This window comes from Melopsittacus undulatus, chromosome 15, assembly GCF_012275295.1.
Source record: "Melopsittacus undulatus isolate bMelUnd1 chromosome 15, bMelUnd1.mat.Z, whole genome shotgun sequence".
NCBI classification, from domain to species: Eukaryota; Metazoa; Chordata; class Aves; order Psittaciformes; family Psittaculidae; genus Melopsittacus; species Melopsittacus undulatus.
The window spans coordinates 2,554,482-2,576,361 of NC_047541.1; the positions used below are offsets into that span (position 1 = coordinate 2,554,482).

The 21,880-nt window shown below is 50.3% G+C and overlaps 1 protein-coding gene across 3 annotated transcripts in view; it reads left to right on the forward strand.

The window, feature by feature from the left end:
• Positions 1 to 1,316: 1,316 nt before the first annotated feature.
• Positions 1,317 to 21,880, forward strand: part of CDON (cell adhesion associated, oncogene regulated) — a 50,831-nt gene continuing 30,267 nt past the window's right edge. Inside the window, exons 1-3 of one of the 3 annotated variants that reach the window (XM_031043428.2) lie at positions 1,317 to 1,449; positions 18,961 to 19,097; positions 21,540 to 21,812. In XM_031043428.2, coding sequence (XP_030899288.2) covers positions 19,022 to 19,097; positions 21,540 to 21,812 — 349 coding nt within the window. In that variant the 5' untranslated portion in view covers positions 1,317 to 1,449; positions 18,961 to 19,021. Of the gene's footprint in view, positions 1,450 to 11,830; positions 11,933 to 14,414; positions 14,452 to 18,960; positions 19,098 to 21,539; positions 21,813 to 21,880 lie in introns of those variants that run through there. The other 2 variants (XM_034069594.1, XM_031043429.2) reach the window with 2 other exon arrangements.

The following is a 21,880-nucleotide window of genomic DNA, read 5'->3' on the forward strand; positions in this document are numbered from 1 at the left end:
TCCTGAGGGACACAAATTAGGGCTGGTAAACACAGGGTTGGTCTTGCAGGTTTGCCCCAAAACCAAGAAACTTTGTTCCAAGTTATGTTTTTATACTAAAAAGCTGATTTCTCTTTAAACACAGAGGATGTGCTTCTTGTCTAAGGCCTTCCCATGGAAAACCTTCCTAGGGATAAATCCCTTTCCAGCTCAGCCCCCACCCACTGAGTGCAATGACACCCAAATTTAGAGTATTCCCACCAAAAGAAGAGGCGTTTTGGGTGTGTTTTGGGAAAGGCCATGGGATTGGGCGCAGGAGGAGGCCTGGCTCTCCCTGTGTAATCCCATGGATCAGGTCTAATGCAAGCTGTTAATATTAAATTACACTGCAAATGACGGGAGCTTCCCCGGCTCTTACCAGGATCTTGCTGCGGTTGTAGCTGGATACAAGCCAAGCCTCCATGAACCCAGGGTTTGGTGGTTCCCAGCCTGGTTCTGCTGGTGTTGAGGTGACACAGGGGAACGCTTCCAGTCACTCCCAGCTGCACAACTGGCTGCAGGAGAGCAGGGAGCCCCTCGGTGGGAGAGAACAGGGTTTACAACAGGCGACCTTTGCACCCTTGCACGGGTGTGTGAGGAGAGCACAGAGCACGATGCTTGGTGCTGGGGAGTGTGTGCCCCACTGCAAGCAAGCAGCATGCATGTATACATGGGTACACGTTTGCATGCAACACGGTTGCAAGGGTGCACAGCTGCACATGTGCATGGGTGAAAGAGTGCACAGGTACATGGATGTATGGGTACACAGTCACAAGAGTACATGGGTGCATGGATGTATGGGTACATCACTTCCAGTTACACACGTATATGGGTACACACGGTTACACTTGTACATGGTTTCACCGTATGCATGGCCACATGAGTACAGGGTTGCATGGCTGCATGTGTGCATGGATGAAAGAGTGCACAGTTACACATGTACATGAGTGCACGGGTTTACGGCTCCCCATTACCCGGCCACATGTTGCACGGACACACAGGTACACATTACACGGGTACTTGTTACACGCTTACACTGCCCGGTGGGTGTAAGCGCCGTCCTTGCGGTGCGGCGCCCGCCCGTTCCCCTCCAGCCCTGCGGTGATGCCGAGCCCGGCCGCTGCCTCCGCTTCCACGGAGCCGTCCCCGTTGCTCCCCTCCGCCCGTTCTTGGTACGTTCCGCGGAGGCGGAGCTGCGAAGGGAGAGGCGTGGAGGAGGCGCGGCCGCTACCACCGCCCGCTGCGGCGCGGGGTGCCGGTGGGAGCGGGGCGGGGGGGGGATAGAGATAAGCGGCGCGGCCGGGCGGCGCTGGATGGAGGCTCCCGTCCGCCGGGTCGCCTGTTCCAGCCTGGAATGTCCTGGGGAGCCGCCGCCCAGCGGGACCGGCACCGAGACCCGCATAGGGGAGGGGGCACGGCGGCTGCACGGAGGTAAAGCGAGTGCTTCCCGACGGCGGGCGCCGTAAGGGGGCTCGGTGGGAGCGCTGCGGGGGCATCGGCGGCTCCGTTCGGTCCCGGAGCCGGCTGAGCCGGGTGGGATGGAGCGGTAGAACCGGCACCTGAGGGGTCTCTGCCCCGTGTGTCCCGGGGAGCCGAAGGGGTTTATCCGGCTGCGTTTGAAGCCGGGGCTCAGGCGCGGGGTTTATTCAAACCATCTGACGTTATTATTCTTATTTTATTGTGTGTGTGCTCGGTCTGTGGGGCTGAGCCGAGGAAAGGCTCCAAGAGAGCTGATGAGCAGGGAGCGCTTTGGTGAGCTGGGTTAAAATCACCCTCGGAGCGCAATTTCGCCGCTCTGTCTCAGCCTGTTACTGATTTACGGTCTTACTTCGCAGTGAAAGTTGCTGAGGGCTGTATTTGCCATTAAAACGCTGTTCTGAAGTGATCGCAGCAGGGGATGGACGCGGGGCTGTTCTCGCTTCTTGTCCGTCTTAAAAATCCATAATCCCAGCGCTTGTTTTTAATCCATAAAGTTACTTTTGCAGTGGTTTGAGCAGTTGAAAGTCAGCCCCTGAAGCTGAGGTTGTGTGATGCCCGAGGACTCCGGCTGCACAGCGCGGTGACACCTTATCTCCATTATTACCACTTTATTCCTATTAATCACCTCCATCCTTAAAGCCATCCGATTCCCAAACTTGAAATGGCTTTTGCTTGCGTTGTCTCCCTGCCAGAAAACCAGCAATAATTACACAGTCACCGACTTTATAATGAAAGAACTTTCCAGTCGGCTGTTGCCTGTTTTCAGTGTTGGTGTTTTTCAGCCAAGAGGTGCCACACAACTCAAGGGGTGATGTTTATTTTGCCCCTGCCTCGTAACTTTTTAAAGGACTGGTAAATGGGATGGCTTTATGTAGCTGCTTATGTTTAATTATTTAGTATGTTTTACTGCTTTTCCCCACATGATTTGCTGCCTCTCTGCACAGGGAGGTTTCGGGGCAGGAGTAGCTGCGCCAAGCCTGCGGCTGTAAAGCTGTCAGCTCTGAAGGGGTGTTTACTCAGTGAGTTGTATCTTTCACACATGCCCCAGAAATACAATTTACTAACCCAAACACCCGGGTTGTCACTCCACAGCCTCTGGGCACTGGGGTTACCGGCTGCACATAAACTCTTATTCTCCGGGGGGTTTTGTCGCTCCTGGACCGGTTTTCTTTGACCAAAGCAGGTAAATCCTCTTGTGCCAGTGCTTAAAGCCGAGCTGCTTGGAGGCCCTTGGCTTTTCTGCTCATCTCCCACCACCCTGGTGTTTTGACAGTTGCGATTTATGGGATGTACTGCCCGCCCGTACTTCTTGAAGGGGAAAAAGTGCTTTTGTACGAGCGGTTGCCGAGGGCAACGGCTGCTCCTTCGCGTCGCTCTATCCCAAAAATTCCCCGCTCGGGGAGCAGGGAACATGATTTCTCAACGCTGTGCTGTTAAACTTGATGTTACAACCAGTGTGCTTTTGTTCCCTCGAACTGAACCAGGCGGTGAGGGCGATTCAAATGCCTCAAAACCGAACCCTACTTTTAAAGCAGTTACAAGCCCATCCTATGGGGAGGGTTTGATAATGGAGCACTGGTAAAAAAGGAATAAACATTAAGTTTTCCCTCTGTAATTCCCTCTCCAAACCAAGAGTCAAGCCTCCGACTGGCTCTGCATCCCAGATAATTCCACGGGCTTATGAAGCAGCCTTAGAAGCCCATCACTGTTGCTCAAAACTGGTTATTGAGCACTGGGCTTGCAGATAGACATACCAAGATGGGATCCCCTGGGTTACCGGCCAGCTCTGTGCTAAAAGGTAGGGTTTTTACTTCCTCTGAGTTAAGATGGGAGCAGCTCGAGTGGCGAGGGATTAGTAATTCACCCAAGGAGGAGCTCAGCAGCTTTGTCACTTGGATTAATGTGATTTACACCCTTAAGCTGCCCCAAGCACTTGTAAACAGCCATGTCCCAGCAAGGTGAAGGGCACAGGAGCCCAAATACCCCATGGAAAACACCTCGAGGGGATTTTTTTGCCATCCCCCATGGAATTTTGGTGATTTTCCCCTCCTTTTGCAAGCCCTTGGTGGGACACCAGCTCTGCTGGTGCTCTTGGTTCTCTGCCTACCAGTCCTTTGTGGTGTTTGGGCAGGGTCCCCTGTGCGCTCTCTCTGCTGGGCAGCCTGGCTGGGCTCCACTGGTGCTAAACTTTGTGTTTCTTACCCCAAAATCGAGGAGGAAAAACCACACATAAGGAGAGGCTGGAGGGGGGGGACGACGACACAGATCCCACCATCGCTTTCATTATCTCAAGGTGTGCCGCAAGCCCATAAACCGAGGCTTGTGCTTACTTTGGCTGGCTGGCGTGCCAGAGGAATAAGGCAGCTGTGCTCTGACTTCAGGTGATGTCACTGGAGGATTTTAACTGTCAGGGCTTAAAAATACACTGGCTCGGTTTAAAGGCTGCTTCTGCAGATGTGGAAATTGTGAAGCAGCCATCGACTCGCTTGTGCTGCCGTGCTGGAGCTCAGCATCTCGTAAATCCTCCTCCGCCATCCCCCAGCAGCTCAGTTTTGCTTTGGTCAGACCAAGAACACACAATTAATGTGGTGCTTGATTCAGATAAGACCTAGTGCCAAATAGATGGACTTGGAAGCATGGGCTGGTGAAGTGATTCGGGGGATGAAGCTGGTTTCTAAAGTGGTGCTTGATGTAAATGTGGATTGCAGGCTGCAGCTGAGCATCACTTTATGCTGCTCCCCCTCACATGGAAAAACCTACTCCACATCTTCCCTCCTGTATTGGGCACTGGTGAGGCTGCACCTTGAATCCTGAGCTCAGTTCTGGGCCACTCACTACAGGAGGGACATTGAAGTGCTGGAGCAGGGCCTGGAGCCCAAGGGTGATGGGGAACAGCTGAGGGAGCAGGGGGGTTCAGTCTGGACAAGAGAAGGCTCAGGGGGGACCTTATTGCTCCCTACAACTGCCTGATAGGAGGATGGAACCAGGAGGGGCTGGGCTCTGCTCCTGAGGGACAAGGGATGGGACAGGAGGAAAGGAGTTAAACCCATTTGTAAATGTAAAACCCCATGCAAAGGTGGTGAATCTGGTGGCTCCAGTGAGGCTCAGAACCCTTTGGTTTGGTACCAGAAGCCCTGAGACCCACAGACCTGTTGAGATGTGGTATTCCAGGTAATGTTTTATATGGAATCACTCTACGGGGCTGCTGGGAAGCCTGCCGAACACCTTCTGTTAGGCAATGCCTCATTTGTATGAATTAACTGATACTGTAAACTTGACCTCTGTGTGTAGAGTCAGGGTTTCTCTGCTGCCTTGCTTACGCACTGTGTCTCTCTCAGCTGAGTCACACTGCTTTCCACGTCTGCAGTGGCTTTTCCCTCTGTTTTCTGGTTTTCCTCAGTGTTTCAATGGGCTGGGAAGCTTCTGAGCTGATTCCTGCCTGGGGTGGGGGTGAGACTGATCCAAAACACTGGCTTACGGAGCTTAAAGTCTTGTTAAAGGCTTTAAATGTTGTATCAAATGGAATTGGTCAAACTTCCCCTGCAAACAGGCATTTCCAGCTTGTCTCGCAATCCTGATTCCCAAAGCTGGGACACGGAGACCAAATTGTGTTCTCTTTCCATGCTTTTTGCTGGCTTTACGCAGTTCGTTAGCAGATGAACTGATGCTGGGCCTGTTCCCCAAGCATATTCCCTTTCCTACCAGCTTCACCACTCTCCTGGTAGCAAGCCCTGCTGTTGTGTGTCCCTTTTTCCCACGTCATTAGCCCTGGGACAGTGTTTGTCCTTGGCAAATACAGCATAAACCTCTTTGCTCTGTTCCTTTAGCTACCCTGTCCCAGGAATTTTGAGACTGGCTCGTTTCCTCTGTGTGTATGTATATATCTTCATTGCAGTTGAGTATTCATCTAGTAAGTGCCTTGATAGATGGCTCCATACAGCTTCCAGGGCTGAGTGTGTTGTAGTTTTCCACTTCTTGCTTCTCCCTCTCCGGTGTGGATGAGGATTCTCCAGTGACAGTTATCACTGTAGGGTAAACTGCTTGTTCAGCCCTACTCGGGATTGAGCCCTGTGCATCCAGACCACCTGCCTTTCCCATTAAGGCCCTGCTCAATGCGAGAAATACTGTCTGTCTTTCAACAGGAGGGAAAATCATCACACAAGGTGGGTTGTTCTCCCATTTCCCATGCCTAGGAGATGTCTCGGAGCTCTTCCAGCCAGGTGGGACTCAATGTTTCCCCTTCTCTCCCCCCTCCGCAGCTCCTTGGGCACAGTTTCACATTACAGCTCCGTTGGAGGACTCGCTGCTGCAGGAGGTGGCAGGTACATTCCTGCCTCTTCCCTGCTGTGGGAATCCAGCGAGCCCCACACTTCGGGCTGGATCTTGCCCTGCAGTCCCAGAGCTGCTAAATCTTCCACTCTGATGAGTGGGGAGGCCTCGGGGGGCTGGAGGGGTGCGGGGGGGATGTGGGGCCGGCCCCTTTGGGCAGCAGCCAGCTCTTAAATTGGCTTTGCTGCCTCCTAAACGTGCGCTCTGGATGTGCCGCTGAGCCAAGAGCTGATTGCCTTTGGGACATGGGGGGCTGGCTGGGCCCCCTTCATCCCCAGAATGCCCAATGCAACCAGTGCAGCTCACTCAAACAGTGCTGGGGGTGGGAATGATTCCCTGACGGATGGGCCGGCTGGGTTGGGAATACTCTTGGAGCTGGGGGAAGGAGCCCATCGCTCTGTGGCTTTGCTGTAAGGTGAAACCGCGCCCTCGGCCTCACCTGTCTGCCTGATCCTGCCTTTGATTTATACCCTGCCTTTTGCTGTTTAGTTTTCCCCGCAGACTTTCAACCATTGTATCTGATAATGAACCGAGTGGTTGAGCCTTATTTGTTTAATTCAAAGCCGGGTTTACTATTTCCTACCTCGCAGTCGTGCAGAGCCTGTATTACTGCAGGGTATTCCTTGCAGTGAACCTGTAGAGCACCAAAGAACACAAGCAGGGGGGGAAAGGCTTGTGCCACAAGCAGCCCCTCGTTGGGAAAGGGGCTGGGCACCACTGGTGTGCATTTCAAGGGTGTTTTGCTGTGGGTTGTGTAGAGACCTTATGTGTTTTCTAGCAAGGGGAATGTACTGCAGGGCTCCTTTCCCAGCCCTCCCTGAGTAAAACAAACCATTTATCTGGCTACAAGGCCTCACTCTAAAGAAGCTTAAGAGAAATTCAGTTGTTTTTACATGGCAGAACCCCCAGTGCCTGTTCTTCTCCTGCTTGGAAGGGCAGAGGATGGGTAACATGGCCCCCTCTGAAGACACCGAGGATGATTCTTCCCAGTTGACATCCCCTGCTTGTTTCCAGGTTCATCCAGTCTCGGTGTTCCCAAGCCAAATCACTGCACCCAGGGGGTATTTCTTCAGGTTTTAATTTCCCTTTTTCTGCCCCTTGTTTGTGAATTGCTGATAGATCAGCCCAAATAAGGGTATGAGAGAGGCCGGCGATTTCCAGGAGGATCCGTGGAGAGTCAGTGCACGACTTGCTGCCTTTATCTCTGAGATCAGGAGATTCCTTTGCAGTGATGGATTAATCCACTCTTGAGTGAATAATATAACCAAGAACAAGTAGGAGCCAGGGCTCCAAGCAGATGATTGTTTAATACGTGGATGCCTCTCCTGAAAGCATCTGTCTTCACTGTTTCATTCAGCCCGCATCTGCGCCAGCCCCCCGCACTGCAGCAGGGATGGGAATGGGGATGGGGATGGGGCTGTGGCTGTGCCAGAGGCTCTGCTCAAGGATGAGCAGATGAACTGCAGCCCCCACAACCTGGGGGGAGGTTTGGATTGGAGAGAATGTGTCTGTGGGCTCTGGACATGACATCACCCACATGGCCATGACATCACTGTCTGCACGTACTCCTTACCCTAGCTATAGAAGTGTTGGCACTGCCAAGGGGATGAGGTTGCGCTGCTCTGGTCTGTAGTGGTGATGGCTGTCCCCCAACACAAGGCAGCATGCTCTGTGTCCAAGGAAAACATCTGTGGAAGCTTGGAAATGGAAGATGCAGGAATTAAGTTGTCTGGGACAAGGAGATGGCAGTGGGCAGTTCAGGAGTAGAAACAGGATGTTTAGGGAGCTGGTTCTTCAGTGGTGCTGGGGCAGATATGCCCATTTGCCTGTTCAGTACCCATCCTTAGCAGTGTTCAAGGCCAGGGTGGACGAGGCTTGGAGCAAGCTGCTCTAGTGGAAGATGGCCCTGCCTGTGTCCGGGGGTTGGAGCTGATGAGCTTTAAGGTCCCTTCCAAGCCAAACTGTTCTATGGGTGGACCCACAACGTTTTGAGCTGGTTGAGGCTGTTCTGGAGCCACACAGCAAAGGTCTTCCCCACCAACATGTGGGTAGTCCTTGACAGTGCACATCCAACAGTACACAAGGCTGGGGAGGGAGTTGCACAACTTTAGCAATGGAATTCACAGAGCTAAATCTGTTATCATCCCTATGGATATGCTGGAATAACTCTTTGGCAGCTCTTAAGCACTTTGCGTGGCTTTAGCATCTTGGAACCCATGGAGGGTAGGTCCTGTTGACAGGCTCAAGGAGGCTGTGAGCTGTGATGGCGTTGGCTGCCTGGGTGGCTCTTCACTCTGCTCAGGACCCTGATCCTGTTGCAGCCTCAGTGGGAAAAGCTCTGATAGCTCAAGGTCAAGTTGCTGAAGCCAATCAGCTTTGTCTTTCCTTGTTTTGTGAGAACTGGTGTCCTCACACTGATCCGATGCTCTTGGGATGGGGTGTTGAGGTGTGAGGGACAGCTTTCAGCTGTGTTGGAGAATCCCCTTTGTGGTGTCCCAATGACAGGACATTCCTACCAGCGTTTCCCTCTTTAGGAATGGGTTTTACTGGCACTACCTTTGTGTAACTTCGGGTAGCTGAAGAGTTTTGCTGCGTAATGTTCCAGCTCCATGTAGATGAAGCGTATTGTGGAGTCAAACTCAACAATAGCATGTGGTTTTCCTTTGTTCCCCCATTCCCCACGGTGAGAGTTCACAGCCGTTCCTGAATTACGGCTACACTCCCGCGTAGGCTTGGATTTTCATAAAGCTTGCTGAGGGCTGTGACTTCTGAGGAGCTGTTTCATGTCCACAATAGCTTCAGGAAGTATCTTTGTTTCTCAAGAGCCCTTTCAGAAGGTGCCTTTTGGTGTTGCCTAAATACTCTGCAGTGACAGTGTATTGGAGCTTGATGGGGAGCTGAGTCTCCTCTAATAAAACACAAGCTAAGGAGGAAAACCCCGAGGGGGTTTGGAACAGGAGATGTTTTCTGTTCCTGCCACTAATCTTGGTTGCAGAATGAAATAGGAATGTACACTTTAAATCTTTGTCAGGGTGTAGAAGGAAGCTGGCAACGGATGTAATCAAAAATGTTGTTATCAAAACTCCCTAAAATATGTTGAAATATCGAGTTTAATGAGAGCATTTGAATCCAGCTATCCAGACTGAGGCGTTTCATGGGTGCAGATTGCTGCGTGGAGTTAGTGGAGTTTGTGTGGCTTGAGTCTCTTAAGCCCTGTGAATCGTTGTCGGAGCAGATCCCAGATGGGGTGTAGCATTAAATCAAGGGCTTAAAAATGGGTCTGGTTTTTAAGTCAGTGCATTTGCCATTGCTGATATGTATCCAGATGTGTTATGGACACATATATCCAAGCCAGTTCTTACTGGTTATGGTAAAACACACTGTGGCAACACCACATCCAATGGGCCCTAGTGAAGATCCTGATTCACCTACCCAGTGTGATGGGAGCCTGGAAGTTTCCAGCTTTATCCTTTAGGTTGGAATAAGGGAACTGCAAGTAACCTTCACCCTCCTGACCTCTCTTCCTCAAGCGGAGAGGCTGCAGGCTGAGGACTTAAGAGAAGCTGAGGTCCTTCTCCAAGCCAAAGGTGTGAAGCTGTTTATTTTCCCCCTGGATGTGTGTATGTTGTGGGAGGCAGATGCTGGCCTGCTCAGCCCCCGCATTCCCGACTTATCTGGGGCCTGGCAAGCAGACAAGTGTTGTCCCTTCTGATCCCCTGATATTAAAAAGTCCAGGCACCTTTCTCTGGCTAAGTCTGGGATTGCTTTAAAAAACACAAAGAGAAGCCAGCAAAGAAAAGAAACATGTGCTTTCTTTGCCAAGTTTAAATGAAGACTAATGCTGTGGTGCTGCTTCATCTTGTTTTTCTTCCTATCTGATGGATGCTAACGTGGGATGGAATCAATCCCGGTTATCTTTGCAGGGCCCCTGCGTGTTGCTGAGCTCGGCATTAACGTCTTGTAGGGGAGCTGATGTGCTGCAAGGAGTCTCGAACCTTCTCCCTGCAGCCTGAAGCCACAGCAGCTGTGTCCCTTTTGGGAAGGGGTTTCCTGGGATCACAAGTCTGCTGTTGGCCATTGGAACAGCGATCCCGTTCAGCAGAGCAGGATGTGTCTGTGCGAGTGAGAGCAGGTCGTGGGCAGGTTATCCTGGTGGAAAAGTCTCCCCGGTGCCCGTAATGAAACTTGACTGCTTTCCTATCAGTCACTCGTGTTTGAACTGGTTCTGCTGGTAGCAGCTGCCATTCCCCCCATTCCCAGCAGGAGATTTAGGGCTCTGACTCACAGACTCCTGCTATTTGACATTGCTGGTCCTGGTACAGCCCATCCGCTCCAGGCTGGGGTCCGTGCAGCAGGCAGAGCTGGAGATCCCAAACCTTCAGGCGACAGCTCCACCATCACTGCCACCTCCTTCCCCTGGATCCATGCTCCGCTGGCACGAGGAAGGAGGTGGGATGGGGCTTGGCTGTGCTGCACCACTGAGCAAACCCAACCCAAGCTCCCCTCTCCTCGCATGGGAGCCGGGTTGGTTTGCTGGAGCAAACATAGCCTGACCAGCACATTATTTGTTGATACAGGCTGCGTTGAGGCAGCTTTAACTGGGTCTGAGTCTAAGGAGGAGGGTTTTCCTGGAGGAATATTCCCCTCTGTGTCAGGATTCCTTTCCTCGAGGTCTACCCTGGAGACTGAGTTCAGCAGCAGCGTGTTGGCATTGCGTGCTGCAGCTCATGGGCTGCTGTAGAGGGAAGGGGAAGCAGCAATCCCAAGTGGAGGACAGCACTTTTCTTTAGGAACCAGAGTCAAAAGGGAACTGTTGCTCGGTTCTGTGCGGGTTTCAGCCTTCCACAGCACAGAGAATTCCAAAGGGTGACTAACAACTGTGCTGTAACACACAGGCTCTGCTCTCCGGCTGCAGCGCGCCTCCCATATCCTGCAGCCATGAGTTCACAGGCTCCTAATTGCCCATGATGTAAGACAGCAGTAGATGAGGTTGCTATAAATTCTGGCTGCAGGTGTGGATTTAATAGTTGTGCTTCCCTTTAAGGGATCGCGGGCAGCATGGATCCTGCAAGTTGCAACAGACTGAGTTGGACTCCGGGGGGAGGCAGCTCGAAGAACCCATTTCCCTGCATTTTTTAGGGCTGTTGCTTGCTGGTGGCTCCCAAGGGATGAGGTGTCAGTGTTCATCTGGAATCACCTCGGGAATGAACTCACTGTCCACTCGAAGAGCCCAGTCATGCTTTCTGTTCTTGTCATCAACCATCTCTCACCTCAGAACCTAGTAGACATGCTAGGCTGGCTCCAGAGTGGGGCTGCTCCAGCCCTTGCGGCATCTCCATGGCCTCCTCTGGACCCACTCCAACAGCTCTACATCCTCCTTAATGGTCCTTTCTGTACGTGTGCTTGATTCAGGCTGTAGGACCCATAGGAGGGTTGCAATCACAGGTTATAATCAGGAGAGATCATCCTTGATGTGCAGAATGCAAACCTTTTGGAGGGGAAAAGACACCCCTGAGGCATTACTGAAGCTTGCCATGGCCTGTGCACCTGCAGCACACGGTCCCCCTCGCCCTGGAGGCAGGAGCACGTCTCACCTGGGGCTGGGGCTTTGCCTGGTTTTAACTCATTTCTGCCCTTGCTCTTGCAGTCCAGGGTTTATTCACAATACTGGGGTGATGCTCCATAGCTTGACCTGATCCCTCGTGCTGTTAGGGTGCAATGTTCCTTTGCATGGATGTCCATTCTTCGCCCCTCCTTTGGGCTTGCTCTCCAAGACTGCGCTGCTCCCTCTTCCAGGTGAGAACTCAACCTCATTTTTCCTTGGCTGTGCTTCCAGTGGGATCTGCCAGCAGATCTGACTCACTCGGTGGCTGCAGGATCCTTGGTGCAGATAGGAGGATGCAAGCCAGGTCCTGAAGGAAGGTGTTGCTGCCCTCGTCGGCAGCAGCCTGTCTTTAAATTGCCTTAAACTGGTTGTGAAACCTCAGTTCTTGGTAGGAATCACTTGGTTGGAAAGCAGAACCCAACAGCCTCGTGCTGAGGATCAGCGAGCCCTGCAGGAAGGAGCTGAAGGGGGGTGTTCGGACCCTTGGAGACGTGCTTGAAGGTGAGCAGAGCTGTCACTGGTGCATGTATTGAGCTCAAGGTGAGGGCAAGAATGGGAATATTAAGGTAAAGTAGTGCCTTGCAGGAGGGGGTGAGGGCTGGAGGGGGCTGGAAGAGCCCAGACTGATGATTTCTGCTGTATTCAGTCTGTAGTTGCTGTGATGGAACTGATGGACTAATGATACCTTCAGCTCCCTTGGGGTCTAAAAGCCCTCATTTTGGTATTTAAGCATAATTGCAGCCCAGCAGAAGTGTGTCTTAGGCTAATGCTCTGTTCTTGTTCTTCCCCCGAGGCTAGAGGAGTCAGAAAGCAAACCCTCTTCATTAGCCTGGCAGCAGGGGGACTGTCTCAGCTTTTTTTCCCCCAAGTTAATAATAAAATTAACCTAATTGTGCTGCCTGTTTGTGGGTGAGAAAGTGGCTTCTGGGATGATTTATTCTCTCCCTGATGCCTGTCTCTGGTAGAGCAGGATGGAAACCCCAGGTCTCTGGGACTGGGGAATGTTTTCAGCTGCGTGCTGCAGAGGAGCAGTGCACAAACTGTTAAATTCCCTTCCCTCGGCTCACAGATCCAGTTTTCCTTGCCAAAGCATACGCTCCTCTATCAAGACCATATGTACGCCAGGACCGAGGGTTTAAAGTCAAGGTATTTGTGAAATATTGGAGTGCAAATGAAGTATCTGAGTAATCTTAACTGTCTCCTGAAGAAAAGAATTCCCTGTCAGCTTCACTTATAACTCAAAGGATTAATGGAAAGCTAAACTTTGATCAGAGGCCAACAGCTGATACCAGCCATGAGGCTTTCCAGGCCTGACAGCAAGAGAGAAAGATCCAGGGACCGGCTCAGCACCAGACCTGCTGCTCCATCCTGAGGCAGGCCAACTTCTGCTCAGGTCTTTAGGCCAGTACTTGTCTTTTCCCCCTCAGTTGCTTAATGTTGTCTTGTGTCACCTTACTCCTGTGAGGCTGGGCCTTACCTGTGAGGGACTTGGAGTAAATGCTGATGTTATTTAGGATGTTTCATAGCTTTGGAAGAAGATGTATGATGTTTTACTTAAGGTCCCCCATCCTTGGAGGCACTCGGTCACTGTCTCATTTGGTTTTCCTGCCATCTGCCATCCCATTTTGGCAGTGATACTGTGCCATTCCAAACCACTGTGCAGTCAATAAGGTGGTTTAGCCTCCCAGAATCACTCTTGGGATTCATCACTGATTCATGGGATGGAGGAAGCACAAAGCTTCATGGATGCTCGTGCAAGGCTGCTTCTAAAAATGGATGTTACCTAAAAAGGGTAAAATACCCATTGAATCAAGTGGGAATATCCATATGAAACACCTGGATGCTGGCTTGGCACTGAGGGATTTGGGGGACAGGCATGGGACTGGCAGGGGCTTGGAGGTGTTAATGAAATTCCAGTTGTGCAGCTGATTTCTGTCCTTCCAATTGTTAGGATAAGGATCTAGAGAGTGTCCTTTCATTTGAAATGCAATAAATAAATAGGAACATAACATCAAAGGTGCCTTTTCATTTAACAACTACATTTGGGGTGTTTCTGTGGATGCCTTTGAGAAGGTTTCACTGCACCCTGACCTGTTTATGTCTTTCACACTTGGTTTATAGGGTCACTGTCAGCACACTGGGTTTTGTGGGGTTTTCCCTTTTGGATTATTTTAGGATAGGGAAAATAAGTCTTGTAGGAGTGCTAGGCCTGTTCTCCAAAAGCACCCACAAAATCCCTTTGAAGTACGTAACTTTATTACTTGCACTCACACAACCCTGCCTTTTGTGATGCCATAACTCCAGTTCAAGTGCCTCATGATGGTATTTAATAGAAAGAAAAGGCAACAAGCCCAAAACTTCTTATCTCCATCGCTGGCTTCCTGTCATTTAGTAACACAGCGACTGCAGTCCCGGAGCTCGGGAAGAGTAAACCAGGAGCACTTGAATGCTTTTCCCCTTCCCTTTGCCCAAGCTGTGGTTGCAGCCGGGCTTTTCTCGTGCTCCAGCCCTCTCTTGGCAGTGTAATTAGGAACACATTGATTCTTATTGCAGCTGGCAGCTGCTCGCTATTGCCTTTTCCAGCTTCTGACCCCCATAGTCCCGCTGACCTTTCCTGGGGTTAGTCGTAGGCCCTTTTCATTGTGATGGGCTAGAAGTGGCTCATGTGGAGTTGATTATTTCCTTGCTTGTCTGGCCTTTTTGGTGCCATAACTCCAAGTCACTTCCATTTTCTTCCCCTGCTTTTGGCTGACCACAGTGAAAGGAAATGCTTTTGCTGGCGACAGGATCGGTTTGCACGCTTGACTGGCTCGATTGAGCCCCTGAAAAGAGGGGAGGGGGAGGGTAATGAACACTGTAGGTGCTGCATTTGCTTCTTAAAGCTTGATGTTAATGATTGAGTGGTCATTAGGCATTCATAAAAATGAGGCTTTGGCAGCCCCGGTGCCTTTTGCCATCTCAGACCTGCTGCTGGCACTCAAACTCCATCCTTGGTGTGTTTCAGCCCATCTTGAGGAGCGGTAGGTACAAGTTCGGTGTGGTTCTGGTTGGTTTTCATTGCTCAGGATGGCTTCAGGGCTTTCCCAGCTCCCAGAAAAGCCAGGAATAACCCTGGGAGGCTGTCGGCACAGCAAGCTAATGAAGTCTATATGCCAGCTGTTACACTCATTTTGCCAGACCCCAGGAGGACAGCATGAAGACAGTCAGTGATCAAAGGCTTCGGAGATCACTGAGGAGCCGAGCGGCAGGAATGTCTGATTGCTTTCTCTTGGAATGCCACAGGCTTCAATACCTTTTTTTTTCTGAAGGTGTCTCGGTGTGAGATTTAATGATCTAACTCTGCTTGCTCCCACTGACGGGGTTAGTTCATTCTGGGGGGGTTGCTCCGGGTTTGAAAATCAGGGATTTTTGTTGTCCTGACGGAAACGCTCTTGGGGAGCAGGTTAAAGTGAGGTTTTTCTTGGGGATTCTGTTGTGCTTTGTTGTGCCAACTTGTTGTGCTTTGGGTGTTAAATCACGTACAGGGTTATAAAGTGAGGTTGGATTCATTGATTCTGAGTTGCTGCCGTTGAGGGAAACTGGTATCTTCAGTGTCCAGAGTGGTTTTACTCCAAGTGAGAACAGCAGCCGGTGAGCAGTGGTACCCCCTGAAGCTCTCCCTCTTTCCTAGGGCTCCTTGGAGAAGGCTGTCAGCTTCTGGAGGTGGAGTGGGCAACCTGAATAACTCCCTCTGTTCCCAAGCAGGCCATTTCCTTCCTCCTCCTCCTTCACTTGCTCAGGCATTTATAGGACCTGGTGCATTTGAAACCCTTCCCTCCTTTAGCTGCAGCTTGTTGGAGGGCAGATGGGGTTTGGAGAGGGGCAATGGAGCAGGGCTTAGGTTGAGGTGGGGTGGTGGTTGAATAGCTCTGGTGGTTGCTCTCATGTTGTCCTGCTGCTGGTCTGAGATGCCAGGAGGATGATTCATGGAGCTAAAGCAGAGGGAACACAAAGTATCAGGAAAAGGAGGAAAACCAGCCAAAACCCAGGGCATGAGATAATGTTCTTTTTAGTAGTGACTCTGCCCTCAAGGGTGGAGATGAGAAGTTCATGGTCTGGTAAATAAGCAGAGCAGGGACTAACTAAACCGTACCCTTCCGCTCCGTGTGGAACTAGCACTGTGGTTTATTTGGGATGGCATCCCAAAGGTTGCAGGGCTGAGATTGTGACCTAATGGCCATGTCCTCATGGCTGTTTGGGACCCTTTTAAAAAGGGCCTGTGACAAATGAGGTGCACAGCCAGAATCGTGTCATCTTCAGTACTCCATCTTCCCAATGATCTCCAGAAGTACCAGGTACATGTTTCTGGAGTGCATCTGAGGGGTGGACATCCCTTGGAATGGCTGGGATGATTCCTCTGGACACAAGTCAGTTATCTTCCTAATTTCCCTTGATCCATGAGCAACAAGTGGCTTTAGAGCTGACAATGAGTTCAAATGCTGGGTGTAATTGATGGAAGATGGCTTTAGATGAAGATGTCCTGGTGGATGTAGGAGAAATACTGCCTCTGCCATGCCTGTGGCACTGTGGTCTGGAGACTCTTTGCTCGCTCCACAAAACCTGTGTCAATCTCTGTTCAACCTTGAATGTTATTCATATGTATATGAGTAACTCCTTGTACTACTGGTTTATTTTAAAAGGCTCAGAAATAGCCCCTTTCCTCAGTGACACTTCAAAACGGCTTTGCCTATTTGAGCCACCAGTGATGGAGACCCATCCTCTCAAGCGAGGAAGAGTGGGCAGAGTTCTCCCTGGGTGAGACACTTCATGGAGCCACAACTAATCAAAGTGCTCCTCCTTCCATTCCCAGTAGGTCCCCAGTGCCTGGGACTTGGTGTTAAGATGGGAATTTCGTAGAATCTCAGACTTGCTTGGGTTGGAAGGGACCTTAAAGCTCATCAAGTTCTAATCCCCTCCTATGGGGTTATTGAAATTATTGCCAAGGGGAAAGTCCTGGTTTTCCATCCTTGAGGCCTTTTTACCCTGTTTCTCCACTGGGTTTCTGAAGACCCCAAAACCTCAAGCTCTTGTACCTACCAAGGGGTTTGTAATGACACCATCAAATACTTTTGGCTTGTGTCGCATGTTGGATCTCACCTTCCCCCTGTGTTCCTGTACCTATCAGTGATGATACAGTGATTCTGTGGTCCCTTCATGAGTGGGTGTTGGAGCAACTTTCTTTGGTGTGGCTGAACACTGTGACTCCAATCCAGGGCAATATCTTCCTTTCCTTTCCCTGTGGTCAAAGAACTTTGCTCTCTGTGGCTTGCTTTGTGTGCTCACTGCTCTCCAGCTGATCTTCCTGCCCCACAAGCCGGCAAAAGCCAAGCTGGTAGGTCAGAAGAGGAGTAGCTGTTGACACTGGGAGCCAGGAACATGTAAAGAGAAAGATAAACAGAGGGAAATCAGAGACTGGATAAAGGAGATCTCCAAAGATAAAGTTTAGTTAAAGATAATGAGCTGGCCTTGTTTAAAAGACAGCTGCAAGGGAAGCCGGTAGCTCCATGTGCCGGGGTTAAAGTTGACCTCGAATATACGTTTCATTGCTTTTCATAAATAAATAGTGGAGGGAAGATTTGGCAAAAAGCAACATTGCCCCCACCCCTCTTGAGCAAAGTGTTTGATGTTAACAACTTCTCCTGGTGTTTACTCTGTCCCCTGCACTCGCCGGTGGAGCGGCTCCGCTGGCCTTGAACCGAGCGACAACTCAAATAAACCAAAGGCTGTTCTGCACAGCTGAGCCCTTCTGCCTCTGACCACAAGACAGCTCAGCAGTGGCTCTTGCAGCCTCCTTGGGCTGTCATTGTGAGCAGGGAGAAGCAGCAGTGAGCAAATAGCTCTGAAAGCTGCAGTGATGGGGGTGAGATCCTGGGAGGTGCTTCCCATTGAGGGTGCTGAGGCGCTGGCACAGGGTGCCCAGAGGAGCTGTGGCTGCCCCATCCCTGGCAGTGCTCAAGGCCAGGTTGGACACAGGGGCTTGGAGCAGCTGCTCCAGTGGAAGGGGTCCCTGCCTGTGGAGCTGGATGAGCTTTAAGGTCCCTTCCAACACAAACCATTCCTTAATTCCTTGATTCTTACTGGAGTCTTTTCCCAATGCTTATGTTGTATATTTTACGGTGATGTCCTGATGATAGAAAACTGTGATTTTTAAATAAACCTTAGGAATAACTTTGCTGTTGGTAACCTCTGGATCCAGCTTCTTGGAAAGTAAATGGCTTTGCCATTCCTATAAACCAGGAATTGTTTCTCTCAAGCATGTGTGTTGTTGCACTTGTTTCTGCACGCTGCTAGTGAACTCCATAGGTCTTGCATGTGTGTTGGGTCCCTGTTTATGTACGTGTCTGATAGATGAGATGTTTAAAATACATGTTGAGTGTTATCAGCAGTGGAATTGTGTGGCTGGAATGATAAATGAAGTAACTGTACTAAATGGAGCCAAATCTTATCCATCACTGCATTGCGCAAGGAAATAGAAAACCTCAGTGAACAACAGCCCCAGATTAATTGTTATTCTTGGAGGAGAGAGCATTTGAGGGAGACTCGTGAGTGTCAGAGACACACTTTGGGACTCACCCTGCACAAGTTAGGGGGCTGGTTTCAGCATTTGCTTTGTACTTTCATGACTCATAGAATCATTGAATCAAACTCATTTAATGGTTCAGGTTGGAAGGGACCTTAAAGCTCGTCCAGTCCCAACCCCTGCTGTGGGCAGGGACTCCTTCCACTGGAGCAGCTGCTCCAAGCCCCTGTGTCCAACCTGGCCTTGAGCACTGCCAGGCATGGGGCAGCCACAGCTTCTTGTGTTTCATGATTTAGTTTGTCCTTTATAAGGATGAAAGTGAAATCTTATGTTCAGGGTGTGATATGGCCAAGGGAAAGACTGTCCTCTTGTCCAGGCAGCCATGGACATTCCCAGCAGTCCTGCTTGGGGATGTAGCTGTGGTTGCAGGGGGTTGGAACTGGATGACCCTGAGGTCCTTTCCAACCCTCATCATTCTGTGATTCTATAATTGCTGATGTTGGCCACAGTGTGACTGTCAAGCACCCTGGCAACCCCAGGCAGGTGACCTGTCTCAGGACGCAGATTTAGAGCCCTTAGGAGTCAATTCATAAGCCCTTGTGAACCAGGACTGGACTGGTGATAGATGACCCCATGGGTACTGTTTGCAAACAATATTATCTGCAATAGATAAGCTGTTTACTTTGTGCTTCAGCTCCTCTGCATGGAAAGTAGCATTAATTTATCAAGGCACTATGCTTGGAGTGGATGCCTCATACCCAGCTGTAGAAAAACCCCTTTATATTAAGAATAGCACTTGGAAACCTCGTGAAGTTCAACTCCTGGCTCATTTTTACAGATGGTTTCTATATTGCAAAGAATATTGGCTGTTTCCTGGTTGGGTTTTTTTTGAAACCCCAAACACTTTGTTGTAAGAGAGTTAAAAGACTCAACTCCTGCAACTTACAGTAGACATCTGTTTGTTTTGTAGCTGTTTCGGTGCCTCGTCTTAGTCTGGAGCTTCCTGCTTTCAACTCCTGTAATCTGGCGCTATGCATCCGGATCCTGGGCCCTTCCTGGCACTGCTCTTCATCACTGCCATGGGCATCGTCTCTGCAGCAAGCTCAGGTAAGGTCTCAACCCAGCTTGGGGGTTTTGGTGGTTGAGACCATACTTTTGGATGTGCAACAACTTGGAGTGTGATTCAGAGTGGCCAACTTCAATGTGTGTTACTGATAATCTGCTTTTAAGAAGCATAGAATGGGTTTGAAGGGACCTTAAAGCTCATCCAGGGACACTTTCCACTAGAGCAGGTTGCTCCAAACCCCATCCAGCCTTGAGCACTGCCAGGGATGGGGCAGTCACAGTGGCAACCAAAGAAGTTTAAGCACTTAAACACAGTCTTAGGCTCAATGTATGAACTTGCTTTGGAAAACTTGGCTCCAAACAAGTGTGGGAGACTCCCAGTTACATAGGCTTGTTCTTTGGGATCTCCGTGGACTTAGCTGGACACCGATTCTGCTGTGTACAGCACATCTCGTGGCCCCATGAGGCTGGGAGAGGCTGGAAATGTTCAGGGGGAAAGGGGGAATGAGATCTTTGAAACAGGAACGCTGATGCGTGGCTGCAGTTGGAACAGCTCGTGGGTTAAAAAAAGAAGAGGACTGGTTTTAATTGACACATCTGCTCTGTGTAGTCAGCTTGTCTTAACCTAACCACACAAGAAAGAAGCTTTTACTACTTTTAGCACTTCATAGCCAATCGTTAGGAGCAAATGGGATAAATTTGAGTTTTCAAGCAGTCGGGGCAGATAAATTCCAGCTGCAGGGTCACTGCTACCAGCTTTGACACCGAGCACAAAGTGTTGCTGTCACAAGCAAGGACAGGGCCAGGGGTGAAGGTAATGCTGCAGTTTCATAGCAGTTGCACACTGCAGAGGTCACTGCCTTCCTCATCCCTGGAAACTCAGACTGAACTGAGAGGAAAACCAGTTTTCTAATTACAAGCTAAAAATGGACATCTGGAGCCCCGTGAATGGCTTGGATGCAGTTTGTGTGGATTTCATCTTCTCTGCTAAGTGAAGCCACACTTCCATTTCCAGTTTTACTTCATGGCTATGCAGATAGTTTATGGCTCTGTTAAAAATGCAGTTTCTCATCTGAAACTCATAACCAGAGCTGGGGTGGACTGACTTGAGAAGAAAAGCATGAGCTGAGGGCCCCACCTAGGAGAGGACTGTTCCTTCCTTGGATGTCAGTTAATATCCTCTTGACCTGTACTATCTGAAATTCCACAGCTCCTTTACAAATCAGGAATCCTTTTCCTCCTGTATTTCCACTCAAATAGGAGTTTACTGGTGTCAATCCCCTTTGCTCCCTTCATGCAAAATCTGTAGCTGAGAATCCTGTAGAAAACAAATGGAAATGATTCCCAGTGTTTCGTTGGCCAGGAGAGGGAAAAAATTCCCTCCAACAAGCAGGAATTTTCTTCTGGCAAATGAATGGATTCTCAGAACCAAGTTTTGTGGGACTGAACCTTTTATTTATTAGCAGCTTTTTCCTGTTTCTGTTCATCTTTACTCGGTAAAGATAGCGCTGCCCAATTCATCATTGTCCTCCTGATGAAGTCCATGGATCTGGAATTAACAAGAGCCTTTGCTGCTCATCCAGCTTTTTTCCTTGCATCCTGCTATTTTTAATTGGTTCTGCAGACTGGGAGACGGGGCTGCAGAAATACCTGGCAGGCGGCTGCCATTCCTGGGATCAGACCAGTCACGTCCAGGCCCGCTTCATATGGGACCAATCAGCTCCAGCTGCGCGTCCCTGCGCATCGCTTCAGGTGATGGGTCCTGTGTCACTCCATATAAATCCCATGGGGTTGTAGGTTGTGCCCTAGCAAGAGTGATGCCTTTGCCTTGTGTGTACCTGGGGGTTGTATCACCCTTCTTGTACACCAAACCTACCTGCCTTTAATCAGATGGGTGCATTCCCAGCAGGTCAAAGGAGGGGATCCTGCCCCTCTGCTGTGCTCCGGGGAGACCCCCCCTGCAGCCCTGATCCAGCTCTGGGGCATCAACACAAGAGGGATCTGGAGCTGTTGGAGCAAGGCCAGAGGAGGCCATGGAGCTGCTGCGAGGGCTGGAGCAGCTCTGCTCTGGAGCCAGGCTGAGAGAGCTGGGCTGGGGAAGGCTCCTGAAGGGGAGGCGCTGGCACAGGGTGCCCAGAGAAGCTGTGGCTGCCCCATCCCTGGCAGTGCTCAAGGCCAGGTTGGACACAGGGGCTTGGAGCAGCTGCTCCAGTGGAAGGGGTCCCTGCCCTGGCAGGGGTTGGAACTGGATGAGCTTTAAGGTCTTTTCCAGTACAAACCATTCTATGATTCTGTTTCTGTTATCCTTTCATGGGGTTTAACTCTTGAAGGTTTCCCTGGTGTTCGAGGGAGAGCAGGAAGCTGTTGCGTTGCTGTAATACACATCATGGTCTTTCCTACCAGTCAACACATCACTAATTTATACTCATGCAAAAATGCTCTTCACTAACTGGATTTTCCTATATATATATTGTTCCCATTTAGATTTAACTCCACGTTTCATTTCCGAGCCCTCTTCCACTGTCCAGAAGTCTGGTGCCCGCGTCCAACTCCGCTGCTCTGCCGAGCCCTCCTCGGCTCTCCTTTCTTGGCTCTTCAATGGGGAGCCTCTGGACAGCAAGGGGGGAGAAGTGGAAATCCAGTCGGGATCTTTGACAATCATCTCCCTCAGTATAGCGACGTCTGGTCTCTATCAGTGCATTGCCAACAGCAGCGTGGGTGCCATTGTGAGCCAGCCTGCCATGGTATCCATGGCCAGTAAGTTCCTTTTCCTTTGCATTCCTCACTCCTTGCTGATTATACAGACCTGTATATGGTTTGTATGG